The sequence below is a fragment of the Rattus norvegicus genome, chromosome 5 (genome assembly GCF_021556685.1).
Source record: "Rattus norvegicus strain SHRSP/BbbUtx chromosome 5, alternate assembly SHRSP_T2T, whole genome shotgun sequence".
Taxonomy (NCBI): Eukaryota; Metazoa; Chordata; class Mammalia; order Rodentia; family Muridae; genus Rattus; species Rattus norvegicus.
Genome location: NC_141538.1, coordinates 155,932,969 through 155,953,498, shown reverse-complemented (window position 1 = coordinate 155,953,498; position 20,530 = coordinate 155,932,969). Strand labels below are relative to the sequence as shown.

At 56.7% G+C, this 20,530-nt stretch overlaps 1 protein-coding gene across 36 annotated transcripts in view; it reads right to left on the bottom strand.

Annotated features, from left to right (window-relative positions):
• Positions 1 to 4,589: 4,589 nt before the first annotated feature.
• Positions 4,590 to 20,530, bottom strand: part of Rap1gap (Rap1 GTPase-activating protein) — a 64,940-nt gene continuing 48,999 nt past the window's right edge. For 8 of the 36 annotated variants that reach the window (XM_087549413.1, XM_087549412.1, XM_087549399.1 and 5 more), the window contains 20 exons: positions 18,139 to 18,242; positions 17,822 to 17,900; positions 17,395 to 17,448; positions 16,510 to 16,593; positions 16,224 to 16,324; positions 15,971 to 16,100; positions 14,861 to 15,016; positions 14,529 to 14,600; positions 13,909 to 13,995; positions 13,497 to 13,634; positions 11,899 to 12,030; positions 10,025 to 10,102; positions 9,069 to 9,178; positions 8,269 to 8,382; positions 7,126 to 7,249; positions 6,445 to 6,547; positions 6,321 to 6,359; positions 6,078 to 6,181; positions 5,874 to 5,914; positions 4,590 to 5,568 (listed from right to left, as the gene is read on the bottom strand). In XM_087549413.1, the coding sequence (XP_087405539.1) occupies positions 5,906 to 5,914; positions 6,078 to 6,181; positions 6,321 to 6,359; positions 6,445 to 6,547; positions 7,126 to 7,249; positions 8,269 to 8,382; positions 9,069 to 9,178; positions 10,025 to 10,102; positions 11,899 to 12,030; positions 13,497 to 13,634; positions 13,909 to 13,995; positions 14,529 to 14,600; positions 14,861 to 15,016; positions 15,971 to 16,100; positions 16,224 to 16,324; positions 16,510 to 16,593; positions 17,395 to 17,448; positions 17,822 to 17,900; positions 18,139 to 18,242 (1,818 nt within the window). In that variant the 3' untranslated portion in view covers positions 4,590 to 5,568; positions 5,874 to 5,905. 36 annotated transcript variants of the gene reach the window in all.

Here is a 20,530-nt window from a genome sequence, read left to right as displayed (position 1 = left end):
AGAGGTCCTGAGTTCAATTTCCAGCAACCACATGGTGGCTCCCAACCATCTGTAATGAGATCTGATGCCCTCTTCTGGTGTGTCTGAAGACAGCTACAGTGTACTCATATAAATAAAATAAATAAATCTTAAAAAAAAAAAAGGAGAAATAGATCTTTCTCCAGTTCTCCTCTCCAAAGAGACCCAGGGATGAGTGGACAATGGGATTATGGTTGAAACCTCAACCCCAGGCACAAGGGCCTCCAACACTCTGGACCTTAGGTGTCCCATGGCTGGCTCAGATGCTCCCTAGGGAACATAGAACAGTACCTCAGGTCTGTTCCTCCACTTTAGAAGGCAGAGTTGCCCTGCTTCAGGCCCTTCTCCTGCACCACTGACCAGAGCTGAGCGAGCTCTGGGACACAGTGGGCTGGGGAGGAAGAGCCCTTAAGCTTGCTGTCTGTTCGCAGGTTGCGCTGCCTTAGGAGAGCCCAGGGCTGGAGCCCGTGCACCCTGCCTTGGCTCTGGGGACTTTAGGAGCAGAGTTCTAGAGCCCTCTCCTGGCTGGGTGGCCCACATCCTACGGGGATATGGTATGAGGAGTCTCATTCACTTAGCATTTATGGAGGACCCACTGTATGCCCACTCCTGGGGCTCAGTGGAGAGCATTGACCCTCTCTGTTGTCAGGTGATTGTGCCAGGATGCCACGTGACCCCTCACCATGTCCCCATTTGGAAACTGAGCCCTCCCTCTGGTCAGGAACTGAGCCTCTACCCTCAAACCAATTTGTAGAACTGGCTGTCCCTGAGAGGCCTCCCCTCACTCCTAGGCCCCCAGGCAGAGCTGCCAGATAAAACACAGGGCGCCTAGTTCACTGTGAATGTCAGGTAAACAGGAATCATTTTTTGCTATAAGTATATCCCAAATATTGTATGAGGTATACTTAGGCTAAAAATGAGTCTGTGTTTACCTGACATTCAAATTTAACTGGGCACCACATGTTTTCTGTTTGCCGTCTGCCAACCCTCGCCCTGAAGCTCACTGGCACCTGGCCTGGCCAGGTGGTCCAGCTTGTGCCCAGACTTGGCCTCTGCATGCCGGGCCTAGCTCTTGTCAGCCCTAGGACTCCCGTCCTCCATTCCAGCTGGACAGCCACCTCTACCGGCCTGCACAAAGCAGGTTCTGGACAGTCAGGTATGTTACATCGGCAGCTGCAGAGAACAGACCTGGAGTGTGAGAGACACAGTAATGGAAGCTCAGGAGACCTAGAAGCAGAAGACCAGGGTGGCCGATGGTCCAGGGTCCGAGAAAGAAGTTGAGCTGCAGTGGGGGAGGGTCTGTGGCAGAGGGAAGCCTGGGCTCCTGATCCCCAGGGTCAGGCCTGGGTCCATAGGCCTTAGGAAGCAACTTGGGGTGTGGAGTAGGAACCCCTCCCAGGGGCACACATAGGAACATTCAGGGCTTCCCAGAAGGGCCCATGGGGCAGCCAGAGTGGCTTTTAAAATTAGCCTCGCTCACCAGATCTATTTATTTCAAGAGGCTCCATCCTGGGCTGTCCCCTCAGGCTCATGGAGGGAGGGAAGGAACGACAGACCTCAATATCCCAGAGCCCCTGGCTGAGCACCCCCTGCAGCCTGAGAAGCAGGGAGTATCCAAATTCTGGTCTTCTGGCACCAAACTGGGCCTGCAGCCACTGCTTTGGCAAAGTTGTCCTAGAGTTGGCCATAGATGTCCAGGGGCACTTTTACTGTGGGGGTGGGGGTGGGATGGCATAGACGTGGATTCTGTACCATGCTTCATGCATCACGGCTCCTTCTAGAGGTATGACATGTTTGGGACCATAGTTGGGTTTGTCCTGTGTTAAGGTGACACTTGGAGAGTCTTACCCACAGGGATCCAGGGATGCCAGGGGTGTGATTTGCCCCCACTGTCTCCTGGGAAAAAGTTGCTGTTTCCAGAACCCCAGGTTATTTCTAACAGAGCCAGTTGCTTCCCGGAGCTGGTGACCCCCGCCCTAGCCCTAATTCCAGCCTGGAGTTGGTGTCCCGGCTTGCCCTCCCCACCTCAGAATCCAGGGTAGGCACAGAACTGGCATGGGGACAAGAGAAACAGCACTGTCCACTTTGATCCCATGCATCCTCGGCCTCCCTGAGCCCCACCTTGGGGCTTGAGAGTAATGGCTTGGGCTGCGGCCTGGAGGCTTCTTCCTGTATGGAGGCTGGTGCAACCAGGCAGGGAGGGTTGGAGGGGCTGGCCAGGGGTTGTGCTCCTAGCTACTCACCTGTGCTTTCCCCAGGGCCCTGCTGCTCCAGCTCAGCTCTGGAGTAGATCCAGAGGAGCGGGTACACCATTGAGCAAATCCCCATGAAGGGATGATCAGCCAAAAAGTTTGTGGTGGTGAAGCTTAGGGGAGCATTTCCAAAGGTGCTTCCTCTTCCTCCTCCTCTTCTTCTTCCTCTTCCTCTTCTTCCTCCTCTCCCTCCTCTGCTTCTGCTTCCTCCTCTTTTTCCTTCTTCCTCTTCTTCTTCCTTCTTCCTCTTCTTCTTCCTCTTCATCTCCTTTGTCCTCTTCTTCCTCTTCCTCTTCTTCCTTTTCCTTCTTCCTCTTCTTCTTTCTTCCTCTTCTTCTTCCTCTTCCTCTTCCTTTTTCCTCTTCTTCTTCCTCTTCCTCCTCATCTCCTTTGTCCTCTTCTTCCTCTTCTTCATTCTTCCTTCTTCCTCTTCCTCTTCCTCTTCCTCTTCCTTTTTCCTTCTTCCCCTTCTTCTTTCTTCCTCTTCTTCTTCCTCTTCCTCCTCATCTCTTTTGTCCTCTTCTTCCTCTTCTTCTTCCTTCTTTCCCTTCTCCTCTGCTTCTACTTCTGCTTCTTCCTTCTTCCTCTTCTTCCTCTTCCTCCTCCTCTTCTCCCCCCCCCTTCTTCTATTTTTTGTTTTTTTGAGACAGAGTTTCTCTGTGCAGCCCTGGCTGTCCTGGAGCTCTCTCTGTAGACCAGGCTGGCCTTGAACCCACAGAGATCTGCCTGCCTCTGCCTTCTGAGTGCTGGGATTAAAGGTGTGCACCGTTACTACCCAGCTTCAGCTCTACTTGTGTGGAGCCAGCCCACAGGACAATGTCCTCTGGTCACAGGTCAGACCGTACCATCTGAAGGCTTAGCAGTGGGGCTGTCCGTGGTTACCTTTGCTCAGAGACTATGACCCACCATCTCTGTTCCTGCCCCTAACCTCCCCTCCGTATTATCTGAGCCTCTATAGCTCCAGCTGCAGCAAGACCACCATGAGGCCTCACTCCCTGAGCTTCATACCAGAGACCACAGGAGAGGAAGTGGAGGGACAGGGGGCCAAGCTCACTAGAGAATGAGCTCAGAGCCAGTGCCCAAGAAGCTCCATGCTGGATGAGGTGACTGCAGGCCTCAGGCAAGAGCAGAACACACTGTAGAGCTGAGCTAGTGGAATATGGGGTGACCTAGGAAGGGGAACAACTGAGCCAGGGAGCCTTGGAGCCAAACCCTGCTGGTCAAGGCTGGAGCTGGGGTATGAGTCATGGTCCCTGGGTGGCCTGAGGCATCCGTGGGTCATAGAAAGGCCCTGTCAAGAAAGGCATGGTCCATCTTGGGAGCCTAAAGTACCCTCAGCATCTTTCTCAGAAGGTGAGAGTGAGGTAGGGGTACCGAGGTTCTAGGGAAGCTAAGATGGTTTCTCCCTCAGAGCTCAACTGGATATCTACCCCCAAGGCCACTGTCCCATCCATGAATCTCCCGTGGTTCTTTCCCTAAGGAACCCGCCCCTCATGACTCCACCAGCCAGCCGGGCCCACCGGTTCTCCATTAACAGCCACCAGAACTCTAAGTGTGTCTCTCCACTGCCTTCTGCTTGAAGTCTTGGCCCTGGGCTTGGCATTCAAAACCATGAGGTCTCTGGCCTCACCCCCACCTACCTCCTTGTCCCCTCTATGACCGTCCTCACTTTGGACCCCTTCCAATTTGAGGTGCACTCTCTTCACACACAGACCCCTCTCACCTACAGCCTCTACCTCCCCCACCCTTTCTGCCCACCCTTTTACCCTTAAGCCTGTGGCTACTCTATCAGCTCCTGAGGTTGGGACTTTGACCTCTTCTCTGTCCCCGATGGCGATCCTTTGGTGCCCCCTAGTGGCCATATAAGGGAAACGGGATTTGCAGGACATGAGAAGGGAAAGGAAAGCGCCAATTTTCAGTTGTGTGTTGGCCAGACTCTATGTCTGGTGATTGTGTGAACCAGCTCACTGGATGTTCACAGCCCCTAAGGAGATCACAAGCTCTTCCTGCTCCTCTGACAGGAGAGAGATGGAATTCCTTACCACCAAGCTAAAGAGAGATGGTACCAAGGCAGACTTCAAAACCACACATCCTCCATGGGTAAGGGCACGTGGCAGGTACGAGGTGGGAGAGTTGGGCCATGAAAAGGAAGCCTCAGTTGGTGTTCACAGACCCTGTGGCCTGGTGGCCTTGGAAGCACCGCACCCCGACTTAGGAGCCTCAAAGGGGACAGGTTTATTCTCTACACCCTGGGTCCTGCAGGCATCCATCTGGAGTGTGTCTAGACAGGGTTTACACAAAGTCGTTCTCGACTCTAGGTACAATAGCGATAAATAGAATTTATTTTGTACAACCCTTACTGACATACATGTGGCCACGGGGCTTCCAAAGTAGGTGTTGGGGCTGGAAGTCTCGCCTTGGGCGTGGCTCCTAAGAGTGAACAGATACACACAAGGACTTGGCTCACGGCAGCTGTGCCTGGCAGCCCCCTCCACAGCAATAGTGGGCAGGGGATGTCGAGGTCTGGACTCCAGACCAGCTGAGACCCCCTCAACCCAGTACGCCCAGGAGCGCGGGGTGGCAGGGTTAAGCTGGGTGCTGGATGAGGAGCCAGGGATGACCCTATCCCCGGCAGAGGATACTTGGCCATCCATCGTATGGAGACAGTGAAAGGACGTTGGCAGCTCTGTGGTAAAGCTGGGGGACTCAAGTTGGGTGATGGGTACAGCAGCCCCGGCCCCTCAGCCCACCTGGGGCCTCAGGAAGCAGTCAGCGTGATAGGCGGTCCTAGGACAACGACCCCCTTTTGGGGCAGGTGCACGGAATCTGTCTTCAGTGATCTCTGAAATGCTCTTGTCCACTTGCGGCACAGATGCCCAGAGAATGAGGGTCTCACCGCGGAAGCCACACAGGACTCTGCCCAGTGCTCATCGGCACACCCCGCACCTGCTGCTTCCACGGTGGGGTGCGCGCATGCGCACGGCGCTCCTTCTCCTTTTCCTACCCCGTTCCCCATGGCTCCAGTCGGGAACCCGGTGTGACGGAGGCCCCAGTGGGGGCAATCCAGGGCCACAGTCCCTTCCTACACCCAGAGCTCCAGCCTGGAGTAGGGGTGGGGTGATGCCAGCAGCATCCATCCATTCGAGAGCTCTGGATGGCTCCGCCCTGCGGAGACAGCCCAGATGGGTGGGCCCAGGGCTTGGAGGGAGGGGCGCCAGGGGCTGGGGTGGTGGCTGTGGGGCAGAGGGCCAGCTGCCTGGATGTGGTGCAGCATCTTCTTGTGCTTCTGAGGCCTCGTCTGCAGGGAATGTGGGACAAGAGACTCAGAGGAAGAGGGCAATAGCTTCTCTCAGGCCATGGGCATCCCCAGCTCTCCACATGTTCCATGGTCGCCCAGTTCCTTTTGGGTCCATCAAGTCCCCCAACAACTCATAGGCAGAGGTGAGGCAGCACTGTGTGCCCACTGCACAAACAGGCAACACAAGGCCTAAAGGCATCGAGACTAGCCCAGGCCCACAGCCACCGAGGCCGGAGAGTCCCGCCCAGCCCGGGGCCTCTCATCCCCTCCTCTAGCCCATAGGATCCAGGCAAGTACGAGCTGACCTGCTCAGTCCCGCCTGCTGATGAGATGGCAGCTAGCAGCCCTGTGGAGACAGATGCAACCAGAGGTGGGGGCAGGAGACACAGGAAACCAGAAGTCATTGGATGAGCCCAGTCCTTCTGGCCTAGTGAGGTATCTCAGCCATCGGTCCCCGGGTCCCTGTCCCCAACCCTCTCTACCTTCTCCCAGGAGAGATCCCCTCATACCATCTGGGGTGTGTGCTGCTCAGATGTTTCCAGTTGGATCTTGATCTCGGGACACGCAGGGTCCCCCGACTTGACGGCGTCTGGGTGGGGTGACCGTGTGAGGCCTGGGAAGGGGGGCAGGAGGGAGCCACCTCACTGACCAAGAGGAGGCACCAAGGAGATGCAGGTATGGATGGGTGACTGGCACTGGGGTTCCCCCACCCTGTCAGGCCCCTCCCTTAGGGATCATCACCCTCAACTCACCTCCCAGGTACCCTCTATTGTCCTTTGAGGCCAGTCTACCTGCCCGAACCACCGCCCCATGTAAGAGGCTGTCCCATCAAGTTCCCGTGCTTGGCCCCGCCCCCTCCCCAGCACAGCCTGGTACCTGGGGAGCTGCCCCCGCTCGTGGTGCTCACGCTGTCGTCCAGCCATGTGCTGTAGAGGAAGGAGTCCCGCTTATGGGGCGTTCCTGAGGACGACACGCTCTCCTGGGGAGGGGGGGGAGGTCAGCCCCACCCACAGCCCACCCCACCCCCATCCTTTGTTCAGGCAACACACATCTGCAGATGTTCTCCTGGTCTGGGTCTCAGGGATAGAACAGACCGGGAGCCTGAGCTCAGAGAGCTTGAAGTCTCAGAGGCCCACAGACTGTGAAGGCCCCTGAACCTCCACTCTAGAAGGCCAGCAGGCAGGGCCTGTGTCTGTCAAGGGACACAGGACAGGACAGTTGCAGGTACCCACTGGAAGTATGTTTGATGGAAAATGGCCAAGGTGCTCAAGGTGAGGGCCAAGCCAGAGGGAGGGGAGGAGGCAGGAAGACGAGACCCGCAGGTGCAAAGGCCTGAGGGTGGGGTCAGCCCACCACAGTTAGGGACTGCAGAGGAGCTCAGAGTGTCTGAGGAGGTAAGAGACAGTGTACGAGGAGTGTCTGGGCCCTCAGGGGTCTGTCTCTGTGGACAGCACTGGGCAGCCATGGAGGGCTAAGAGCTGTCTGCATCCCCAGCAGGTTGGGACACCCTTGCCGCCTGTGCCACCTCCCCGGGGCCCTGACCCCTCTGTGTCTCACCATGCCTGTATCATCTCCATCCACGCCCTCCGTCTCCTCCACCACGCTGGTGAAGCTGCTGGCACTGGAGGAGGATCTGGAAAAGCCTTGCAGCACTTCCGTTCTCTGGGCAGCCGACTCCACTCTGCCACACAGTGAGTGCCGAGAGCCATCAGCCGTGGGCACTGCGCCATATTCCCTGGTCCCCGCCTTCCCCGAGGGAGCTTGGCCAGGAGCCAAGCAAGCACCCCATGACTACCATTACAGCTCATCCAGCCTCTTAGCTTCCACGGGCTCCCAGTGAAGCCCTTCCCAACTCTGTGGATAGGTCCCCCCCCGTGCTTAAACACCCTCTCGGGACTCCCCATCTGCCCCCAGGGAAAGTTGGATGCTTTGCCTTGGTGCTCAGTAACTGTGAAGCTCAATGCCTTGGTCCCCTGAGACAGTGCTGCTGTGGGACCCATCTCACGGGCCTGGAAGCAGGAGGAGGGTGGTACTCAGCCTGGAGCCCTCACACTCGGGGTCTTTGTGTCTCCTGCCCAGAGTCTCCCCTATTCCAACAATTCCACAACCCGAATTTGTCCCTGTCACACTTTTCTGTCTCTGTTCAGCTCATGATGGCCCCTCACCCCACCCCCTGGCAGGGACCAGCCCAACAGAGCAGCAGCCTCCTTAGGCCTCCCTGCCTCTGGTCCTGCCCACTGCCAGCCTCTCTTAATAGCATGTTTAAAAGCATTGCTCTTTTTACAGACTTTTGTCCCATTTAAGATAAAACTCAATGCTCTCACATAGCCTCCAAAGCTATGAGCAGGTCTCTGCCTACCTCTCTGACTTCGTTGCTACCACTGCCCAATGGGCACAGTCCCTCACACTGCTCCAGCTACCCGTGGCCTTTCTTTCCATCCATCTGGTGTGCCTGGGCGGGGCTTGACCCACTAAGGAGGCCTCATTCCTCCCTGCCATCTCTCTCTGCACTCAGCGCAGATATGGTTTGCTAGGTGTATTATCCGGGCCAGCAGCTCCTTGGCTGGCTGTGCACACAGCTTGCAGCTGTGTTCCAGAGCACAGAGTGGGCACAGCATTCACGAGGTGCTCAGTGGGACATCAGGGAACAAAAAGAATGAGAGGCCCTCTCCCCCAAGCCCAGTTCACCCAAAGCCCTACCTGTTCTTGGTCGTGGGCATCTCTGGGGAGCTCTGAGTAGATGAGTTCTCCGACTTGGGCTCCTGAGAGACATGCCCGCTGTCTGGGGTCTTCTGGCCAGCTGGAGGGCTCTCCCTGTGGAGCACATAGGGGCAGTGGGGGGAGGCCCAGGCTGTGAGGGGTGGTCATGGGCATGGTGTAGCTTTAGAGGCCAACCCTGGCACAGTCCCCATGGGCTTTTTAGCCAGCTGGCTGGTCCTTTCTCTATCCATAATGGCCTCCTAACGGATGGTCAGCCAGGTTATAGCAGGCCTTAAACCCTGGATTTATGTTCGGAGCTCAGGGGGTATGAGAATCTACTGGCCGCTGTCTTGTGTTCATGATGAGGAACCTGTACAACAGCCCCAGGCTGTTGGCTCTTTTCCTACCTCACTTTCCACACTGTGGTGAGTCTCAGAGAAGTACAGTAGCATAGCCCAACCTACAAAGCTGCAAGAGGGTAAGGTCCTCCTGTCTGCTTTCTGGGCTCAGCCGTGCCCACAGGCATTCAGAGAAAACGCCAGCCCCTCTCCCTGCTTGCCCCTGCTGGGAATGTGAACTTGATCTGTAAGGTGCTGGCCCAGGGAACCAGTGGAACTGCTCAGTGTCAGATAGAAGTAGTTACTCCTAAGTGACCGCCGTCACTTGGAGGGGTATAAGTCAGGATAGGCGACACGCTGGCGCCCCCTGCAGATCGGAGTGGACAACACACCAGCGCTCCTGCCGGTCAGGGTGGGAGGCGCACCAGGCTTCCTGGTGGGTCTGGTTCCCACTCAACCCACCTCTTCTCCTGCACCTCCTGGATGTTCTCGATGCCAATGGCGCTGCTGCGGCGTGAGCCAAATGGACCAGACTTCTTCCTTGTGGGACTCTTTCCAGGGACAATCAGGGACTGTGGGGGAGAGACTCTGTCTCAGTGCCTACCTGCCTTGGATCACCAGTGGCCCCACCTCCCACCAGGGCCCTGCCACCGCGCCCAGAAGCCAACAGGTTAGGAGCAAGAAAGGAGAGAAACTGTGCTTCCCGGAGGACTGCCTGATAGACGGGCAGGCCCACAGAGGGACGGGGCTGCTCCGGAGAACACTCAGCAGGGCTGTGCTGGACATTAGTCCGAGAGAGGGAGAGGGCAGCCACTGGGGTCAGAAGGAAGGACAAATCCCCAGACGGCCCCACCTCTTGCCCCTGGGCCTCATGGGAGCTGCAGCCTAAAAGTAGTAGTGAGAAAGCAGTGGCGCAAACCCAGCCCCTACCAGGGCACCTCCACCCTCAGGCGTCAGACTACCTGGGGAGGCTCTGTGCCCCAAATGGGGACATCCCCTTTTACACACACTATGGCGGGAAGCATGGGGAGGTAGGAAGTGGGCCCTGAGGAGGCATGAAGGGAGGGACAGGATCTGCAGGCAGCTCATGGTAAGGAGGGGACACGGGGATAGGGAGAGATGATGCTTCATGCAGAACCGGCAATATTGGGAGACGTGCAGCTGGGCAGAGAGTACCAGATCCCAGCAAGGACCCAGTCAGGGTTCCAGGGGCCAGGCCAGGCGAGGGCCAGAGTCTCCTAGTGAGGAGATCTGGCCCAGGTCCCAGCATCACCAGAGCCGTGGCACTCTGCCCTGCACGCCCTTAGGCCTGTCCCGGGAAGGGGGCAACGTCCCCAATATGGCCTCCGTCCTGAGAGCGAGCGGAGAACAGCGCGTGCAGGCAGCTCCGGAGCCGCGGCCCCTGGATGGATGACAACCTCTTCCACAGCTCCTATGCCTAAGGCGCTGCCCCGGCGTCCGAATCTACTCGCGCTTTTCCCGGGAATAAGCAATGACTGGTGAGGGGCAGAGAGGTAGAGAGAGAGTGGTGGGCAGGGGCGGGGGTGGAGGGTGGGAATATGAAGAGAAAGAAGGAAAGGGAGAAACAGAGGAGGCAGTGGCAAGTGGGGACGGCAAGAGCACAAGACATGGGGAAGACAGAAACCGAGGGTAGGGAGGAACAGTGGGGCAAGGGAGGTGAGGCAGGTGGAACGAAAGGGGGTCCAAAAAAGGAAACCGAGGGCAGGAGGAATTGGAGGGGGCGGCAAGCGGACAGGGTAAGGAAGGATTGGCAGGTGTGGAAAGGAGGAGGAAACAGGAAGAATAGGGAAAGGAAGCCACGTGAAGAGAGGGAGAATCGTGCGAAAACAAAAACAGAAATGGGTCTGGTTACTGCCACGGTGGTTGCTGCTGGCCTGACCCTAACCCGGGGCCCCTCCACAGCCACCCACGGGAGGCGGGGCCGCTCCACAAGCAGGAAGGGAAGGGCTGAGAACCTGGGTTGGGGAGAAGTTGGGCCAGGTTCTGGATGTCAACGGACTTGGTGGCCACTGGACAGCCAAGCCTCACCTTGCTCCCCTGGCCAGACCAGACCACACGAGAGATGGTAGGGAGAGGGGAGACTCCCGCCACATGCACAGTCTCACAGCACAAAGCACAGGGCTTGGCATGCAGACAGCAAGCAAAGAATGTGTGGCTGGGTAGGTGGACAGGCGGATGGACTGATGGATATGTAAGTGGGAGGATTATGGTTGGACAGACGGACCAGTGGGTGGATTGATAGTTAGATGGGCTGATAAATGGATAAATGCATAGGTGGGCGGATGGGTAGATGGATGCATGGGTGGGTAAGTGGGTGGATGTCTGAGAAGGTAAGTGGAGTGGGAGAGGGGCAGAGCGATGCATGCAGTGTCTGGGGTAGCCACTAGATGGCGCAAAGCAGCTAAGTTATGATGTAGGCTTGTTGAATTCCCTGAGTATTGGGGGTGCAGACTCCCATAGAGACTGGCAGACAGTAATCAGTGACCGGGTTCACTTAGGCAAGCCCACACAGAAGCCCAGTTCCAGACACACAAAAGGCAGTCACAGGCATTGAGGCCCAGGCTGCTGCAAACACAGACTAGCATACGTCCTAAGCATACGTCCTGAGAGACAGCATTTGTCCTGATAATCAGAGCTTAGCACGCATCCTTTGCTCCCACGGCAGCCCAATTCCTGACACACAGTATGTACTCACACAGCAACCTAGGGCTGGGGCACACAGAAGGTGCTCACAGAGTTGGCGCCCACACAGAAGCCCATTTTTTTCAACAAACAGTAGGTGCTCACACAGCAGATCAGGGCGGGGCACATAGTAGGTGCTCACGAGAACTCAAGTCTGGGCTCACAGTAGGTGCTCATAAAGTACATGTCCACACAGCAGCCCAGGTCCTGACACACAGTGGATGCCCATAGCCTCACACACAGAGGTGCCTCCAGAGACTTAAGGCTTGACAGTAGGTGCCCACAAAGCAGCCCAGTTTCCAGCACACAACAGACAGCAGGTATTCAGTAAGGACTGGGACACAGAGGCTGTAGAAAGTCACACCCAAATAAACAAAGGGCCAGGAGGAGAAGGCCAGGGGCTTGAGGAACAGTATGTCCCGATTGGGGTACTTGGCCCCGGAGAGCGGTATCTACATCAAGTCCAGTGCCCAGGGTGAGCATGGGAACAGCAGGGCGGTGGGAAGAGGTAAGGCCAGGCCTCAGGAGGAAGGGAGCACCAAGGGCCCTGGGGAGGAAGGCGGGTCAGGGAAAGTCTGGGGACACTCACTATGCCAGCTGCCTTGGCCAGGTCCGGGTTGTTGGGGGTGAAGCTCCCACTGTGGCTGGTAGACACGGTGTTGGGTTTCTTGTTGCTCAGTCCCATGGCATCCATGGACTGGCTCCGGCTCCGGATGACCCTCTGTGGGAGGAGAGGGGGGCATAAAGGAGGCATGGGCTTCCTGGGGCTTCTTACCCTTGGCAAACCTTCAGGAAACATGCATCTTGCCCCTTGTCACCAATGCCATTCTGGGTGACCCTTTGAAGCATCAGCTGTGTGTCACGCTAGAGGCAGGTGAACAGCGAACTTCAGCTGTGTCACCAGCATGTTGAGCGTCTCATGTGGATGTCATGAGGAGAGCAGACAACACTAGGCATGTGCATGGCTGGTCGTGCTCACCAGGGGCCCTTCAGGACCCTCTCAGGGTCCCTTCCCTCTGTCTGTTTTTTTCCAAGTGTTTCCTCTACATGGTGGAGCTGTCTGATGGCCACTTTAACCAGGAAAAAACCCTAGGCAGAGGTGAGCCTGAGGCCCATGGGGCCAGATCATATGCCTTTCCCTGCAGACTCTGTTGCCTTAGGAGCACACTTGGACCTAATCCAGGGTCCCTACTTGGCATCAGCCAGATGAGAAACCCCTGGACCCTGCTCAAAGCAAACATTAGACCTGTGTTCAGTCCGTGGGTCCCTGACTCTGGCTGGTGTCCTTTGTGGACTACTAGATTAATCTTCCTATAGAAGCCCACAGTTCCCACTGTGGCTGAGCCTGGGTAAGAGTGAGGCCACCTCCCCGCTGTGGACCAAGAGGAACAGAGAAATCACTGCGCACCACCCTGCAGCTGGATGAGTCCAGGCCCCATCCAAAGGGAATCAGAAGCCCCCCTCCTCTGCCTACCTCTAGATTGTCCTTGATATGGTAGGTGGGCAAGATTTTACACCCACAGGATGCTCGCCTAACTGCTTTGCAAATAATTCAAAAGCGTTTGAGTGTGGTGAGCTGTTATGAACCCCCATTTCCCTACTCAACAGATAGCTGAGGTTTGGAGAATGCTCACGCTAAGAGGCAGAGCTGAAATGTAAACCCAGGGACCCCGTGCTCTTAGCTAAACCACAAAGTACCACCGAGGTCACACAGTGAGGAACCCCTGCAATGTCACCCAAACAAGACAGACCTCCTCCCCTCAAACCTGGCAGCCACAGCCCACAGCACCACTGCTCCTTGCTGATCTAGAGAACTCCAACCTTTCGGGGTGCTCCCAGACAGACCCAGAGCTCCTCCAGCCATTAACCCCATCCCGAATCAGAGCCCCACCTCATACTCTTCTTCCTCGCTCAGAATACCCAAGGCACAGAGCACATCTCCAAATCTCCATGCACCCGAAAGTTTAGGTCCACCAAGCTATGTCTTCAACCCTAGCCACACTTGCAAGCCGAGACACAGCCCTCAGCCAGACCCCACCTCCAGCCACATGTCTCTCACAGAGACACCAGACTCCACCTCTGGGACTAAGACCCAGACCCATCCACAACTGAGCTGCCTGTTGCTATCACACCCTACTCCTGCTCCACGAGCCCTGCCCTCCAGGGTGGAGTCCCGGGCCCCCTTACCTTGAAAGACTCGAAGAAGCCACCCCCACCGCTGCCATTCTCCATCTTGTCATCGTCACCACCCAGGCCCATCATGGACTGGCTGTGGATGTGGAGCTCCTCGTAGAGTGTCTCCAGAAGGGCAGCACGTGTCCGCTCCTGTGGGTCAGCCATGAGAGACCCCAGAGATCGAGTCCCTGCCTGGGACCCCAATCCCGGCTTCACCTTCAGGAGCTTTTCCTGCAGCTGCACTGGCCTCCCCAATCCTCCAGCTCCCTCCTTTTGCGTGAGTCTTCACCTCCCACCCGGTGCATGTGGACCCCTACCCTCTCTGCCTCTTGCTTGCCCGCCCCCAATCAGCACCCCGTAGGCCGAGGTGTGAGCATGCCTTTTCCCTCCAGGGAGGGTGTCCGTCCCTCCAGGCCACGTTTACCTCCAGTTTGGCAAACTTCTCTGCTTTGTAGCAGGCGTACTCAGCGTTGATCAACTTTGTCAGAAGAAATTCCTGGAACTCAGGCCCCTGGGATCCCCCCCAGCGTGGGGGAAGTGAGAAGAGGGTCAGGTGACCATTTAGCGGCTGATGGAAGGTGAGTCATGCTGGGCCTCCCAGAGTCCGCTCTCTAGCCTGGCACCTGTGAGGGACCCTGTACCCCTGATGGGAAACCCCTAGCTGCGGAGGGCCCATTAGAACATGAAAGCGGAGGGAGGGGTCAAACCAAGGTTTGCCATGCGTCTCCTGAGAGGTTGGCAGAGACGTGTGTGCCCCTCCCCCACACACATAGAGGAAAGGCAGTCAAAGAGGAGAAAGGACGCAGTCAGCTAGGAAAAATGTAAGGCAGCCTGTGGTGTAGGCTGAACCTTGAAGAATAAGTCACGGTGTTTATCCAGACAAAGAGAGGTAGCACCGGTGAAGGGTGAAAAGGAACCTAGATCCTCAGTACACAGAGATGCTTCAACTCCTCCCCCGCCCCTCCCACTCTGATCCTGCCCTCGTGATTGGGGGGGGGGGGCGAGGAGGGGGAGAGGAGCGGGACGGACAGGGCTGCCTCTTACCTTCCTGAACACAGCAGGATCTGGGAGGGGAGGCCCGAAAAAGGGCACATCGTCTCTCGCGGTGACTGAGACCTGAGAGGAAAGGAAGCTGAGTCCGTGGGGTCACAGACCCCTAAATCAGCTCCTATCCCGTGGGGTTGGGGAGGATCTGGGACGGCTCAGTTTGGGAACCTTTTAAACCAGAATTTCAGCTCCTCCAGCTGCTGCCCTGAGTTTGCCGGGCTGAGGAGGTGGGGTAAGACCAGACCAGACCAGACCAGGAGGTAAGCGGCCCCTCTAAGGAGTCCTCGCTCCTCACAGCCAGGAGCCCTCGAAGGCTCCAATTTACCCACCTTGTAGAGGGGGCCATCGGGGCCACCCCCCTCTGCCTGCACCACCACATAGGCATGCAGGAAGTTGGAAGCAATCATGTCTGGCACGAAGGGCGTGTTTTCGTCCTGGAAGACCACAGCGACGATGTCGTTCCCGATGTGCCGTTTCCGCTGCAACTGAGCACAGGGCCACAAGCCTTCATAGCCTGGCCATGTAAGGTGTGGGCAGGGGTACCCGGAGGGTGTAGGGCTGGGGGGGATGGAGCAAGCAGAGATCACATCCAGGGATGAGTGTTCTCTGCCCACCCCCAAAATAGCAAAACTTGTCTTTAAAACGATTCCGGTCTCCTTGATAACCTCTGACAGATGAGAAAATGGAAGCTGAGCCTTCCAAGGTCTCCTGATGCCCTCAGGGACTTCGACCCAGGTCTCACCTCTCAGCCCTTCCCTATCCCAACCCTATCTCGGCACCTCCAGCCACACACAGTCCATCACTGAACAGTGAAGTTAGTGATGCTGAAGTGGAAAATCAAAGAAAAAAAAAAAAACCGTAAAAGTAATCGTCTCCTTCATCCACCAGCACCTTTTAGCACTCTGGGCTGGGGGAGCAGAGGCAAGCAGATGGCCTGATGGGAAAGTTCCAGATGAGGGGAACCGAATTTTGAATGTAGGTCTAAGAACATGCTTGAACTCCCTACTCTTCCTGCGTGGGACTCTGCACTTCGTTCTCTTAGCGACTTGACAGCCTGTCACTTCACCTTAAAAGCGCTTCCTAACTCCTGGCTCTGCTCAGTCTCGGGACCCCCACATGACCCCACCATGTCTTTTGCTCCTCACCAAAAAAAAGAAAAAAGCTCACCCAGGCAGGGCCCCCCCCCCCCCCCCGCTGCGTATAATTTACTGGAGTTGCATTCCTACAGTAGAAGCCATTATCACCATCACCTCACAGAGGTAGCAGCCAAGGCTTTGCCTCCTCCCCTGTCCCACCTATAGCCTGCCCCAGGGGGAAGGGATCAATTCCATATCTGCAGCACAGGGCCACACTGAGTCTGGTGTGATGGATGCTAAACAGACAAGTAGATGGGGGTCACAGGTGACTGCAGGAAACAGGTAGATGGGTGCCCAGGCTACCTGCTGGGCGTCCCCTTCTGTGTATGGCAGCTTGGTGGACACATGAAACATGATCTCCTTGTTGCGGAAGTTGCAGTAGACGGACTCGGTCCCGGTCTGCCCGTGAGTCACGTCCAGGCCTCCTCGGAACCTGTCCCCAGGCCCCCAAGGCCATGGCTCAGTCTCCAGCTCCAGTCAGGCCTCCATGGGGCCAGGACGGGGCTCCCTCCCTGCTCGGGGACATGGTCAGAGCAGTTCTTCTTCTGGGGCTTACCCCTTGAAATCCTGCAGTTTGACTTTCTGGCCCAGAAACTCGAGGAATTCCACAAAGGCAGGACTTTCCTCGTTGGTGCTGAACAGTTCCTCCTCGGATGTCTGGAGACCACACACGTCACATAGCTGCAGCTTGGGGGGGGGGCCTCCCTCGGCCCTACTTCCTCCCAGAGAGTGGCCTCGAACAGCCCAGGTTCCTGGGAAACTTAGTGCCCTGGCAGGTGACAGGTGAGGTGGGGTGGGGTGGGCCGCAGGGCCGGGCCAGGGGAGGGGAAGGGTAAACACACCTGCCCCAGCTTCTGATAGATGACTCCGAACTTGAAGTTATTGCTGATAACATGCTCGTCAAAGGTGACGATGAGTCTGGAAGCCTGTGGAGACCAAGGGTCGAGCATCACAGTGCCTGCTGCCCTGGGCCGGGCACCACACTACCATCCTCGTAAGCAGAGACTCCACCCTTCCCCAACCCCTTGCTTTCAAAGGCTTCAGCAGTTTGCCTCAGGTCAGCAGCCTGCAGGCCTGCCAGGGTTAGGCCTTGGCCCTCCCTGATCCCGTTGGATTTCCAAGTTCTACCTTGAGCCCTGCCTGTCATGGCCGAGGCCGCTCCCATCCGCTCTAGGATGCCCAGTTCACTCCCTGACCCTTGGGCAAACCTCCTCATGCTCCTAGGCATCCAAAGTCTGACCAGCTGGCCGTGGGGCCTTGAGAGGAGGGTTGAGAGGGGGTCCCTCCTCGCTTTGAGCCTGTTTCTCCCACCAGAACCAAGAGGTGGGGCTTTACGACGTCCCTTCCTTCACCTTTCGGGACCTCAGCCTGATCAAAGACCCAGCCAGGAACCCCCAGCGTCTCTCAAGGCCATGACTTCCAAGGCTTATTATTTCAGGATTGTCACAGATGTCACCAGAGCCAGCAGCATGGGGCTGTAAGTGCTACGAGGAGGCACTTACGGAGCTATAGGGGTTCTGTCCCCCTGAATCCCCTGGAAGGCGAGGGCCATGAACCTCCAGAGCACAGACCATCCTAGGAAACTGTCCAGATAGCACTGACACTATTACACACTGTGGGTGATGTAGGGCTGTCAGGGGCAAGCGAGAGGGCCTGGGGGACATGCCTGGCCATCCAGAGTACCAACAGCTGCCACCCATCCTTGGTAAGCAAGCCAGGTCAGGTACCTTAGGATAAAGCACGGGGTAGAATCGATCCACGTTGACATCTTCACATACCAACTGCAAGAGAGCACAGGGAGGGCCGGGAGTTGGGCTCAGAGAGAAAGGGAGAGAGACTTCCTGGGTCTTGGTAGGCCAGTCTAGGGAAGACAGCGGCAGAAAGGAGTGGGGACCAGCTCTGCTGGAAGCAGGAGGGGCTAATAAAAGAATAAGAGACCTCACTGCTGCTCAGAGTGGAGCTCGGAGAACTGGGGACCCCTGGGATCTGTGGGTGCTGTAAAGAGAGCTAGAAGCATATATGCAGGCACCCAGGACAACCCTGAGCAGTGTGCACACTGGCTAGAACCAGGTAAGAGGCTGCCCGTAGAGGCTGCGGCCACATGCAGGCTCAGGGATCCCGGAAGTGCCAGATCCAGGATGCTCATGGCCTCACCTTTGCCATCTGGACCACGTTGGGGAACTCGGTGAGGCAGGAGATGGGGATGACATCATGGTAGGTCCGACACTTGGTCCTGGGAAGAGAAAGTAATGCAGGTGAGAGACTGAACGGTGGGAAGATCTCAGGGAGACCGGGGAGTGGGGGGCACCGAGCCTGGCTAAGGCACGACCGTGCCGTGCGACCTCAGGCAAAGTCTTGCTCCTCTCTGGGCCTCCATCAGGAAGGCCAGTACATCGAGCAAAGCACTCGAACTCTAGACCTCGGTCCTCCCTACTGTCTTGGGCTCCACCCTCCCCCCCGCCCGCCCTTACCTAAGCAATAGCCTCAGGTGCTCTTGATCCCCGATGACATCATACTTGAGCGAGAAGACCAGGTGGCCGAGAGCAGTGTCCAGCGAGTAGTAATTGAAGTGCTCCTGTGGTGGGGAGGGGGGGGAAAGTGAGGGAGAAAAGTGGCTTCTGGAAACCCAACTGAGGTCCCTCACCAAACAGCAGATGCCGAGGTGACAAAAGACTGCATTAGCTCCACCCCTTACCAACCAAGAAAAGCGGGAGGGAGGCCACCTATCCTAACGGGGCAGGCGAACCAGGTGTTGAAGAATGCCTGTTGGCACCTTACGCCTGTATGTGTGAGTACTGCCTGGTTCCTGAGTACTCAGCAAGCACTCAATGAGGGAAGCCAACCAGCCAGGTGAGGTGGGGGATACCTGGCCAGAAGGCCTGGGGAAGCTGAAGCAGGCGAATCTGAGTTCAAGGCCAGCCTGAGCAACACAGGGAGACTTTGTCTTAAGAAAAGAGAATGAGGGGATGAGGCTGGATGCCTCGGCAGGTGAGAGCATGTACCAGACTTCTGATTCCAACAGCCATGTGAGGTGGCCGTAACTCTAGGGCCAGAGGATCCAGCGCCCTCTCCTGACCTCCACAGAATAAAGGGAGTAGGAAAAGAGGGAGGGGTGGAGGCCAACCAGCTCAAAAGAAACGGAAATTGAAGGGGAAAGAAGCCTGAGCCGCTGACTGATTGCCCAGCTGTGGCTCAGTGGCCCCTGAAGCCGGGCCCGTGAGAAACAGGAAGTGAAGCATCCTAACTGACCAGGCAGGTTTCTGCCCTCCTGCCTCACCTAGAGTAGAGTAAGCTGGCAAGACAGTCGGCAGGGCACAAGGGATACCTATGACAAGAATGGCACCCCTCGATGGTACCAAGGACCAGCACCTTTTTAAAGGGGGAAAACCTTAAGCCCAGAAGTGAGAAGCCCCAGCCCCAGCCTGGCCCTGGGCTCCCCCTGCTGGCCCAGGCCTGGGAGTGGAGCTGTTCAGCCACACCCGCCCTGAGAGTCATCCTGGAAGCGAGTCTTGTTTAAACACGAACACTGCATTTGGAGGCAGGGTGTAGAGAGAGGTGGGGCTGGTGGTGGTGGGGTGCCCTCAAATTTGCAGTTCAGGAGCCAATGAATGGATCTATACCAGGGCTCCTCTAACCCCTGGCCTGGGCACAGAGTGAGAAAACCCCCAAACCCCTAACACTGTCCATTGGCGAGTGGCCAGGAGTCCTGGGGCTGGGAGTTCCTGACAAGGGCAGAGGAGCCCTAGAGACGCAGTGGAAGATGGGCTCAGGTTCTCTGGAAATTGGTGCCTAAGGTCACCATCAGTGACTCTTCCTGCCATGATGTGTTCCCTGGGCACTGCTTTCCCAGCTACCCCACCTCCGTCCTGCCGACCTGACCCCAGTCACCACACCTCCTCCAAGCGCCTCCACCTGTACCTTAGTGTCTACTGTGCTGAAGACCCCTACCTCCACCTAGCACCTCCATTAGCAAGCTTAAGAGCACCAACTACGTGCCAGGCTCGTGATCTCCGATTCCTAGACAGAGCTGAGAGCACTGGACAGTGGGCACTGGGGTCTCCCTTCCTCCCCCGCAGGCTCAGCTAGGAGGTAGAATCCTGCTGGGCCCAAGTGAACTGCCCCACCCACCCCCAACCCAGATAGCACTAGTATTTCCTAGACGTAGTTAGTGCCCTGCGTCTACACTGAGACCACATACCTTCCCAAATCCTGCCAGGGATTTCCATTATGTGCATGTGTGCACACATATATCTGCCATCCCCTGGCTTCAAGCCCCATCTTCCGGCTCAGTAACTGATCTTGCCCGAGTCACCAGGCGAATTTGAGCTTCCTCTTCCCTAAGAATAGGGAGAGCCTTGCTCTCAGGGTGGCACAGCAGACAGGTGTGGCGGCAGCTACCGCCAACCGTGTGTCTATTACGTGCTTCACAAGCGCTTGCCTTACAGCATTTTTTACAGATAAGGAAGCAGTTCAAAAAGGTTAAATAAAACACCCAAGATAACAGCACAGACCAACAGACGGAGGCACCACTGGGTACTTAGGCCCTGAGGCCTCAGAGCCCGTGAGATAACTCTTCCGTTTTCACGGCAAACTGACACCATGCCGGTGTAGAACCTAGGGTCCCAACACAGAGTTTCTCTCAACTCTCTCACCCAGTAATTTCTTTCATTGTGCTTCTGGGAAACAAGGTAGGCCTTGAAGCTCTGGTGATTCTCCTGCATCAGACTGCCAAGTGCTGTGATTATAGACACGCATCACCCTACCGGGCTCACCTTGGAGAGTTCTCACCTTGCCCAGCCACCACTCAGCAGAGGGTCACCCTGGGTGTCAGATATCGGGTCTGCTCTGAGACCATGGTGACCC